General features: G+C 39.5%; 1 protein-coding gene across 1 annotated transcript in view; it reads right to left on the bottom strand.

The window, feature by feature from the left end:
• Positions 1-625: 625 nt before the first annotated feature.
• Positions 626-10,976, bottom strand: part of adam12b (ADAM metallopeptidase domain 12b) — a 72,729-nt gene continuing 62,378 nt past the window's right edge. Inside the window, exons 20-22 of the mRNA XM_059359986.1 lie at positions 9,912-10,163; positions 3,781-3,956; positions 626-2,453 (exon numbers count right to left, since the gene is read on the bottom strand). Coding sequence (XP_059215969.1) covers positions 2,402-2,453; positions 3,781-3,956; positions 9,912-10,163 — 480 coding nt within the window. The 3' untranslated portion in view covers positions 626-2,401. The remainder of the gene's footprint in view (positions 2,454-3,780; positions 3,957-9,911; positions 10,164-10,976) is intronic.

Genomic DNA, 10,976 nt, shown 5'->3' with positions numbered 1-10,976 from the left:
TTGAGGGCCATCAGAGTAAGATAACTAGATAAAAGTGGAGGAGAAGGAAGCCTTTCAATTTGTAATGAGCATTGTCGTCAGGCAGGTGGCAGTGTTGAACAACCAGTATGTGCTGCTCCAACAGGACAGCAGAGCAGAGCCTCTAATAAAGAATGGACACACACACACACACACACACACACACACACACACACACACACACACACACACACTTTTGCACATTTTAAGAAACTAAGAATGCTGTTTATTGGTTGCTGCTCATTTGAGGAAAGGACTCTTCCTCTGAAAGCATCTTTTGTTTGTTTGCTTAGCTTTAATGCTGTTTTGTTTGTCATGATGACTTTTTGGTGGCTTCCTAGAATAAGGCAGGCGCGTGTTGCAGACTGAGCCTCAGGCACGCTCGTCCTCTCAGTGACCACAAAACAAACAAACAAGTACAAAAAATGACGTCAGTTAATTATTCATGTTCATCAAATGGTGAAAATGTTTTTCCTATCAACTATTATTTGTCTCGTTAACAGCCACCTGCAGTTTTAAAACATTTCTCCAAAGCTATCGTCAGACTTTTTGAAGTCATATTTTATTAACTTGAAAAAATGCAATGAAAACAACTCGTTATAAACAGTCATAAAGGAACTTTTATTTGGCTCTGATTTCTTCAATAAAATCTCTCTCTTTAAATGTCACCTTGAAACATTTGACTCCGGCTTGCGAGTTAAAGGTTGAAAATCATGTTTTCACCACCCAGTGTAAAAGGGGCACGACCTCAAAGTAGTTCTCATTACTGTGCTTGTAAAAAAAAAAGGAAAAAAGAAAAGAAAAAGAAGAAAAATGATAACTGACATACAATATTTACACTTTACAATGGCTTTTAAACATATATGTTACAGGTATGCAAATAAACACAGTACATTTAGGATTCACAAATGGCATAAACATTTAACGACTATTCGACACAGCACTCACAAATATATTCCAGCGGAGAGCGGTTACTCTGACTGTCAAACACATCTGAACACTTCAGAAACAAAGAAAAGCTTCATTTGCACACTTTTGCAAGGCTTTACTGACTTGGATCATTCTGCAGTGGTGAGGAGACAAGCCCTGCACTTGGACAAATATAAAATGCATTATCCAAAGTGAACACTGACAGGAAAAAAGAAACTGCGCTGTAAAGTTTTTACCAGTTGAATCCCTCCTTGTATAACAGCAAGTCAACAACAAATAACATCAAGGAAATTGGCTAACTCAAAGTGCAACGCCAAGCTCTGAATCTGATAAACGATGCTGTGAATGCACGAATAATCTCAGAGTTCAAGAATATAAAAATCCAAATGGAATGTAATGAAGGCAAAAAAGATGGGACAGATACAGTAAAACATCTTGTTGGATGAGGTCGAGGGCGAGCTTGGAAGGCTCGCAGCGCTGAAGTCATCCTGCTTGGCTCGCACACTCGAGGACAAAGTGAGCATGAATGTTAAACATACAAACACCAGAGTTAATGTGGAATTATTTGGTGTTGGTGTAATTCTCTGGAACACAATCAGTCTGTCAAGTCTGTCGAGACTCTGCGGCGTTTGCCAGTATCAGGAGAACATGTGGAGCGTCCAACATGCCCCGAGGAGTGTGTCAGAGCCCGGCTGAAACGTGTGAAAAGTACTTGAACTTATAAGGGAATAAAAGAGCCTGACTGTGAGGCTGTAAAATGAGCTGATTGGATTAATCACACAATAAAACCCTAGTGTGAGGGTTTAATATGAGTCCAATGTATTTCATTAAAAATAAGATTTGATTAATATCTCCTTTGTAGCACCGTGGCGACATGGTTAGAAAAGATGTATGACTATTGAATACATCCTAAAAATGCAAAACTGAATAAATAATACAGCTCCATGGCCCACAAGCTACACTGACTGTGCCGAGTTGTGCTCCATTTCCCTTTATCTTCATCTTAGCCCCAAAATGAACTTTTTTGCGCTTCAAATATTCAAGCAACTTAACTGGTTATAAAAACATTGTATATTTCAGCATTTTGTTTGAGAAAAAAGTATAAAAATCACCAAAGAATGCAAAAGAAATACTCTAAACTACACCATGTTTCTTTCTTTTCAAAACTTTTTCCGTGGGGAAAAATCACTCTCGGTGAGAGTGTCCTGTGCACAAACTGGTAATGTCGCAGTTAAATAGTTAAATAGATAAATAGTTCATTGGTACCTGAGCGAGGACAACAAAGCACCTTGTAGAGGCGTAGCACCGAGGTGTGATGTTAGCCCCCTTTCACTGGGAACTCTGTGATACTTCCTAACTGTCCAAAAGGTCCTACAGAGTCTCAGTAATTAGTGCAAATCAAGAAAGTCTCCGTCTGTTGGTCGGAGATCTACTCGTCCATGACCTCAAGAGCTCAGTAGTCCTTGTGAGTCTTTGGCGGTCTGTAGGGCAACATCGGCACAGGTCTGAAACATAAGCAGCAAAACATGACATCATTAACACGGAAAGATAGAATGTTGATTAACCGTATGACCCTTAACGCAATCAACATAGTAATATGTGCATGATTTTGCAAGTCAATCTTATACCATACAGTCCCTTTCATACATGCACCATGTTGCATTAATCAATTAGGCAATTTAGGCAAGACTCTTTATAGTTGACTTAAAAGTCACAACGCTAATCTTATTTAGACGGACCGAGTGAAAAGCTAAAGTTAAAGTTGTGTATTAAAGCTATCACCTCTCATGCACAAAGAAAATAAGTGCACTTTAATAAACCAGGAAATGCTGCAAATAAGCCAATTTTGAGTTGTTCCTGAGGGTTTTTCACAAATCTGTCAAAACATATTTTTTCCCTAGTGGTGTGGTGCAAAAGTGGTTCTATTGTGCTTATTTATACCCTCAGAGAGCGAGGAACTGATTGGTAGTGAGTGCACTTGATGTGAAAGTTTTTGTCTTTCAAGTTCAAATCTACACCACTTAAGGACAAAAAGAAGGAGAAACACAGAGTAGAAAAGAATGGATCGTTTCATGCTGATACATTATTGACATATATGTGCATGCTGCAAATATGGGTACTGATTTAATATTTTTTAGCTTCTTTCTATTATTATTATTGTTAATATTATTATTATTCAGTAGGTTTTATTTTACATTTTTATTTCCCTTAATTATGGCAATCTATCCCTGTTTTTAGGTTCATTCCGTCTATTTTCCCTCCCTGTAAAGCATGTTGTGTTGCATTTCTTGCATGAAAGTGCATTTTTATATTATATTATCAATATTATTTATTTTAAAAAATGCATAAAACCACAATAATAGCAATTTCAACTGCATGGATGAAATGATGTCTAGCAAAGTATTACACAAACAGCATGTGAGCAAAAATGTACTTAATGAGAGCCAAGAAAGTCTAAAAACGATACAATGTATGAGAAGATTCATTAGTGAAAAGAGGGGTCAAGCGTCCCTCACACTGGTCATAAATTAAGGCCTAAATAAAGCACTTCTTTTCAGTCTTGATATCACTAGTTTCCTGCAGTAACACCTCCTCTCCTTGTGCACCAGGTGCTAAACATCTTGCAAGAAGCCATCACTTTAACAGAGCGATAAAGCCAAAGATGTTACGCATTCCATCCACAGGAAGAGAAATTAGTGGCGCACACTGAATGATTTGCAGCCTCTAATTACTAACATTTAAACCCTACTGTGTCTTCGTCAGAGTCAAAGAGCGTATTCCATGTCTGAAAAGGGCTTTAGAGCCACAGGATTCCCCTCACGTTGCACTGACCTGCTGGGTAAAGGGATGGTGGGTGGCGGCCTGGGCACAGTGGGGATGGGTATAGGGAGGGGCCCAGTTCCGGGGATGTGGACCCCCGATGCTGCGATGCTGTGACCCAGCCGAGAGCTCCTCCCCAGTGGGTCTGCAGGTAGGGGCTTCTGGGGTGCATTAGGTTTCTCAAAGTCCTAAAGAAGACAGAACAAATACAGTCCGATATTAAGGTCAATACTGTATGTGCTCAATTTAAAACAAACAGCATAAAGGTACATGATCAAGCATTATCCGTCTTGAGGAATAATTTACTTCGGAATTTATTACCATTATTATCTTTATTCGTTTATTGATGTTTTGACTGATTGATTAAAAAAATTTTTTTTTTAAAAGATATTTTCTTTGCCATTTTCAAGGCTTCATTGAGATCGACAGAGGGAAAGGGGGAGACAGAGGGGACGACATGCGGGAAAGGGCTCCGAGTCGGACCCGAACACGGGCCGCCCGCCCACGAGGACAACGCCTCCACGGCACGCGCTCCACCAGGTGTGCCACCGGGGCGCCCTCGACTGATTTTTAACCTAGTTTTTATTACAGCTTCCATTTTGCGTACATGCATTCATTACAATTCTTCTGCTGGTTTCTGTTTTTCCCTTCCACAAAATTCTGAAAATAGACAATGGAAAGTAAAATAATAAGTTAAATATAAGAAATAGATGAAAAATAAAAATTAATAAAAAATTAAAAATGAAAATAATTTAAAAATGAAAAGTAAAAGAGATGTAGCAATAATGATGTTAAAATTTTTTAAAAAGTAAGAAAAATAAAAAGTAAAAAAATAAATACAATATTTTTCCAAAACAAAATGTGTTTTCTTTGTTGTTGTTTTTTAATGTATACTGAGTTAACATTTCCTGAAAGAACAACAAAAATTGGTTTGAAATGCAGATTAGCACAGTACGCCTCAGAAGCCTCATTAATATATATCCAATTTGCTAATTGAAATTCATTTGAAAAAATACCACAAATCACATTACTCTTATCTTGAATATAATATCACGTCATCTTCTTCCTCCCTTTGAATATGGATTAGCTGTACAGCAGCTTTCTGGAGACAAAGGCGGACGTGTTTCACTAGAGGGCACTGTGTTATTAGTATCTTCTCTGAATTCCCTCTGCTAACACGAGATGAATCCCAAGCGTCCTCCTCCTCCTCTGTCTCCGCCACCTCTGTGGCAGTGCTGTGTGAGTGTAGAAGGTTATCTGGATGAGGTGCCATCATGTGTTACTAATCTACAGCAAGGAGGCGAGCAGTGATAAACATCTGCCACCGGCAGCTCGGCTTCCGTCACACACGCACACATGTATGCAGAAAACCTCCCCACACCCTCCAACACCACAACACACACTCAAACTTAAGTAATATGCACACTCACACACGCTGAAAAAGTGTTCCACATCATGCATGGCTGAAACTTGGAGAGCTGGAAGGTTTAAAACATTCATGAGTGAAGTCAAGACGTGACTGGGTTTGTCACATCAACATGGTGTGACCCAGAGGGATCAAACACAGGACGGTTTCATGTCAGCCGAAGTTTTCATGGAGGAGATTTTTATAAGATCATATAACATGTTTCTTTACTTTATGGCCAAAAGTATGTAGACGCCTCAGTCCTGCACACCTAAACATGTTTTTGAGCTGTAAAGTACATTATATAACTGTACAGTCATGAAAGACATCAATGCTGGTGTAAATATTGACATTTTCTTTTTACCAAACTGAACTGCACTGCTTGGTGGCTTTAATGCTACGGCAAACAATGATATACACTACAGACGGTAACATGGTGCCTCAAACTGTGTCGCAACAGATTGGAGAAGATCTTTGTCTCAACATGACAGTGTCTCCCTGCATCACACACCGGGCCTGCACAGACAGAGCCCTGACCAAACTCCATCAAACACCTTTGTGATGACTTGGATATGTGCTACAGCAGATATAGCACAGTCGATAAAACCATATACGCGTCTCCACATACACAGCGGCGTCATGTATGTTGAGGCAAACATCAAATTAGAACTGCATATAATGACTATTTTTATTGTCGATTAATGTGCTTTGGATTTTCTCAATTAAAAAAACCTGCACACCAACTTCATGCCACAAAAGTTTAATAATGACAATGTTTGGAGCCTACTTTGCTCTTCGTCGGGTCAGAATGGTTAATGCTCGGAATGTAAAATCCAATTAGCATTGAAACATTGTCATTAAACATTTATAGCATGGCATCAGTGTGCTTTTTCTTCACCGACGCTGGTTTCTGATAGCCTTGCAGCCACGTGATGTGCGTATAATTACTCTCATTATTTCATCATTTTAACCATTGGTCTGTAAACTATCAGATTAGTCGATGCCTTAAAGAAAACGGAGAGGGGTCTCACTGCATGTTTATTATCAAGGTTGTAGTTTGAAATGGTGTTAAACTAGACAATTTAGGCCCAATAACACAACCTTCATTTATATATAAAAAAAACGAATTATGATCTCTCTGCCAGTGTCAACAAAAACTAAAAAATTATAAGCTTTATAAAAGTGGAATTCATGGCAGAGCTGTTGTATTTGGTCCCATCAGACTCTACAAGTGTAGCTCCGTAAGTGGCTGGTAAGTGTAATTAAAACAACAAAAGCAACAACTTAATTCATGCCATATAATATGCATTAGCTGAGGTGCACTGTTGTAAAAATTGTTTCAGGAAAATGTGCAAAACTCTCTACATACAACAGCCAAAGCTCCCACAGATGCCCCACAGAGGTGGAAATGTTACGGCGCTTTAATCAGATTGAGCTCCGTTAACGGCACAGCAGGTGCGTTTTCCTCTGAATCTGCAGTCCCATGATGGCACGGGTCTTACTTATTGAGAGTTTGAGGGTAATAAAACGTACACAGTGGGGGATTTTCTTGATCCCATTAGAGAAAATATGTGTGAATATTAACTGAAACTCACAGACTTCACATATACAGTGTAGCACCCACTGTGAGTTTAAGTTTAAGTACGCATTCATATCTGACAAACTATTGTGAACATTTTACTTTTAAGTGGAGAACAACTCCTGCAGATACAAAAGCAGGCTGGTTTTCAAAAGGGAGTGTACAGAAGAAAAACAAAGATGTAAATGGACAGATGCGTCCACTCAAATGCAAGAATAATCCAGGACCCATGTGCATTCTAATGCCGCTCTTGGCAGAAAATCCACACTGTAACTGGAGTCTTGGTGGTGTTCACATGTCTTAATTCAAAATGAAGGATTGCACTGTCCTCCGTGGCTTGAGAAAGATCTATGAGCCTCGGGCTTACAAGCACCTTTCAAAACCCTCCGGAGGAACTGAAAAATGCGTGGTCGTTCGGCCAAAAGCAAAGCTATTTTTCTAAGTTTCCAAAAAGATGACATTCTGGAAAGGAAAGATTTTCCCTCCTCAGCAGTGCAATGTCTGCTTTTGCACACAGCTTTGCATTTATTTGACTCTACAGGTATCTGATATGTATTTTTCAAAACAATAAAGAGCTGGTCTGTTTGTAAAAAAACATTTTCTCCTCATGCACTCCCTCATTGTGATAGATGCAGGGCAGACTTCATTCCCTGGAAACACCTCGACTTTAATGGGCCGCAATTGGCAAACAGGCAATGGATCGCCTGCAAAAAAGTATTTTAAAATGAGACATATTGGCACAGACAGCAGGAGGGGTTGTGTCAAGTATTACAATGAGCTTGTAATACACTTTCTATTGAAGGATTGATGTCCTGCACGTCCTTGATGGCGTGTTATTAAAGCTCAACAGAATCTCGCCGCTTTTGTTTCTGACCTGCGAGAGCTGTCTCTATCACTCCACCGGTTTCATTACAGCGAAATGAGCTGGTAGATATTAGCAGGTAGCAGAGTTTCATTATTTTGGCAGGCCAGCGGAAAGCTTATTTATAAAACAAACAGTGGCCTCTCAGCTAAAGTGCATCTTTAGTTGGCACACGTTCATGTTAATCAGAGGTGATGTGCTGCAAAGTTTGATTTGGATGCCACAAAAACCATCAAGAACTGGATATGATGCCAGCTGTTTCTGCTGCTCAGGAACTTTTAATTGTAATGGAGTGATTTCACAGTGTGGTATTAATACTTTAATAGGGATCTGAATACTTTTTCCACCACTGGTTAGGCCATAGAAACCTGCACAGCTACAAGAGGCCGAAAAACAAACAAAAACAGTACGCCACTTCACACACAAGTGAGTTGAAGAAAGAGTCTGTTGCCTCAGTTATTCAAATGAAACCATCTCAAGGAGTGTAGAGGGAAACTGTTTTGTTAACAGAACTGCCAACAACTCAAGGACATTTGAAATGTGACAAGAGACGCCAAACTAGACACTGCTTTCTTGTGAGGGCTCACAAGGAAAACATGATCCGAATCACCAGTTTAATCTTTACCAAAGTGTTGTATTTTTACGCTTATCATGCTTATTATTTTTTCAAGCATATTCATCTGAAAATCTTGTACAGCTGTAAAATATTTATTTTATATTTCCTATTTATTGCACCAAAATGCAGTGCAGGAGAATTAGCAGAAAAATGGAAATAACCAAGTTAAGTACCTAAAAATGGTGCTTAGGTACAGTCCTTGAGTAAATGTACTTAGTTACTTTCTACCACAGCTGCTGCTGATCACCTAAATGATTCACCTTGGAGGATTGACATTGGATCCCTACATGCCTCCCTCTAAGTCCGCCACGCTTTTTCTTTACATCTAGGATTATGTTACGCTCTTTATCCAACAGAGAGAAAGTGTCACATCACAAAGCGAATCTCTCCCTCTGTCTTAAAGCCTCACGCAGCCGTTGATATCCCCGTGCACCCTGCTGCGACTCACACAGCGCCGACATCCAGCACAGCTCTCCTTGCTACAGGAACGTATCAGGATTTGGATGCACCACCAAATCCACCAGACAGATGGATTTACTATCTCCACTGCATCCAATACTGCAGGCTCAGCAGAAAGCAGCGCCTTACTCAGGAGTTGGGTCACGGGGAGGGAGAAGGATTGAATTTTGCTGTCGATATGTGGGCATGGAAGCCGACCGCAGTGCAGAACTGCAGTAACTCTGGTATCCGACGTTTTGCTACAAAAATGTCCATACAGGTGGCTGTACAGGTTTTTAGACCATTAACTACAATTTGCATATATTTTACATAAATGCAGACCATTTTTCAAAGAGTACCTCAGCTTTCAGACTGATTTCCTACCTTCCATTCCACACCATTGGTTTCTGTTAATTTCAGTATGAAAACCATGAGACACAGATCATCTATCACAGTGAGCCTTTCTTATTTATTGTTAGAGCTACATTACTGTCATGTGGTAATGCAGCATGAGCAGGGAGGGACTTTAAAACTCTTCATCTGTGTGTTCAAGGAAGATGCGACATCTGAGACATGAGTAAACACACTGTAATAACCATGTTTGTTTTTTGTTTACCTCGTAACTCTGATTCTCATTTTTCTTTAAGGATATCTCATCCTTCTTATCTTAAATTAGGTTTACAAGGCAAAGACTGAAATCTCAAGTTTTAAGCGAATTGACAAGTCCTTTTAGTGCTCAGAAAAATAAAACTTTGACAGCTCCATAAGATGATTTGATAAAACTGAAAAGCTACAGAGCAATAAGGTTGTTTTGTCAACAACAAAGCCCATGATTGCGGTTCTTTTCAAGCAGTGGTACTGAAATGCACCACTAGGATAGATTATGATCTAATGAGAATTCATTTTTACAAAAAAACCCAGAAAAAGTAAATGGTCACTATGACCTATTTGAAGATGTTTTCAAGTCTCAGCAGGTTTAGTTTTATACTTTATTGAGATGAAATGAAAATTGAAAGTTGCCCATATTATACTGCAGAAAAATCAATGTAGAAACCTGCGGTATTGTTTAGAAAATGGCCAGGAGTAATGTACAGTAAAATATACACAGCTTGATGGGCTATGCCATATATATATATATACATATGGTCCATTAAAGCTGAGGTCTATTTAAAAATACATATTATAAGACAATTTATGACAAAGTAAAAGCTAGAAACTTTGTGAGTTCACGAGTCCAACAAACCTGCTCCACTCTGTACGATGACTGCTGGCGTGGCAGACTGAGAAAAGGCGGCACTCGAGGTGGTGAGAGGGACGTGTGGGCAGGCAGAACCCTGTGGTGGGCCGGGAGAGGAGGCAGAGTGGGCTGGCCCACGCTCAGAGACACCGGCATGGGCTGGCTGATGTGTAAGGGCTGGTAGAGGGGCAGTCTGCGCAGGCTGTGGGAGTGGAAGTTGTGTGGGGGGAGAAGAGGCTCGGCACTCAGGAGAGAAGGCTGCCAGAGGAAGAGAGGAAGTTATTTTCAGTAAATCGGATATTCCTGAAGTTATCTGGCTCTTTCACAGTCATAATATTAACAGTCTCTCTGTATTTGAGTGTCCCGGCATGAAAAGACAGTATGACAGCCCACACAATACCAGTAACCTAAAACCCAAAGATTTCAGCTCTCATTACATTTATTTTTACAATCACATCTGACTTTTTAAACACTTTTTCTCCTCCGGTCTCTCTACTCAAAGTCATGGCAACTTTTTTTTGTCCCAAAAGTTTCTACAATTTATAATAAATGTAAATGTTGGCCATCCCAATTATAAGAGTGGTTGAAGTGTGTCTCTGTCTTTGTGTCTTCTGGAGAGTGTTTTGCTAGTAAGGCCTCTCTCAAACATAAGAAATTCTGCTTTTTTCCTGTAAGATTATACATTTAATATACATTTAATATCAATGTTTTGCTTATATCAAGACTTTTGGTCCAACAAAACAAGCAGCAGTTGTATTGGTGCTGGTCATGTATATGTGTATCATTATAATCTAAATTTCAGTCATGCTGCTGCCACCTTTGGTGTTCCCTTTCTGTTTGTGGGATCTGGTCTAGTGATTTCTCAGATTGTGTAACTGACTGTTTTGGTCCCTTTTTGGATCAGAAAAAAGGTATTTATACAATTCCTGTCCTGGTAGGTTGTTGAATAAGTTTTGTATCAGGCCCAAAAGTCTGGAGCCAGAGAGTCCTCTGATTTAAAGATATCACACAGGCCTTTGGGGAATTGTGAGGGATGTTTTTTTTGTTTTTTTTTAATGATTATTAGATTAA

Source organism: Centropristis striata, chromosome 20 (assembly GCF_030273125.1).
Source record: "Centropristis striata isolate RG_2023a ecotype Rhode Island chromosome 20, C.striata_1.0, whole genome shotgun sequence".
Taxonomy (NCBI): Eukaryota; Metazoa; Chordata; class Actinopteri; order Perciformes; family Serranidae; genus Centropristis; species Centropristis striata.
This window is presented reverse-complemented; position numbering and strand designations above follow the sequence as displayed.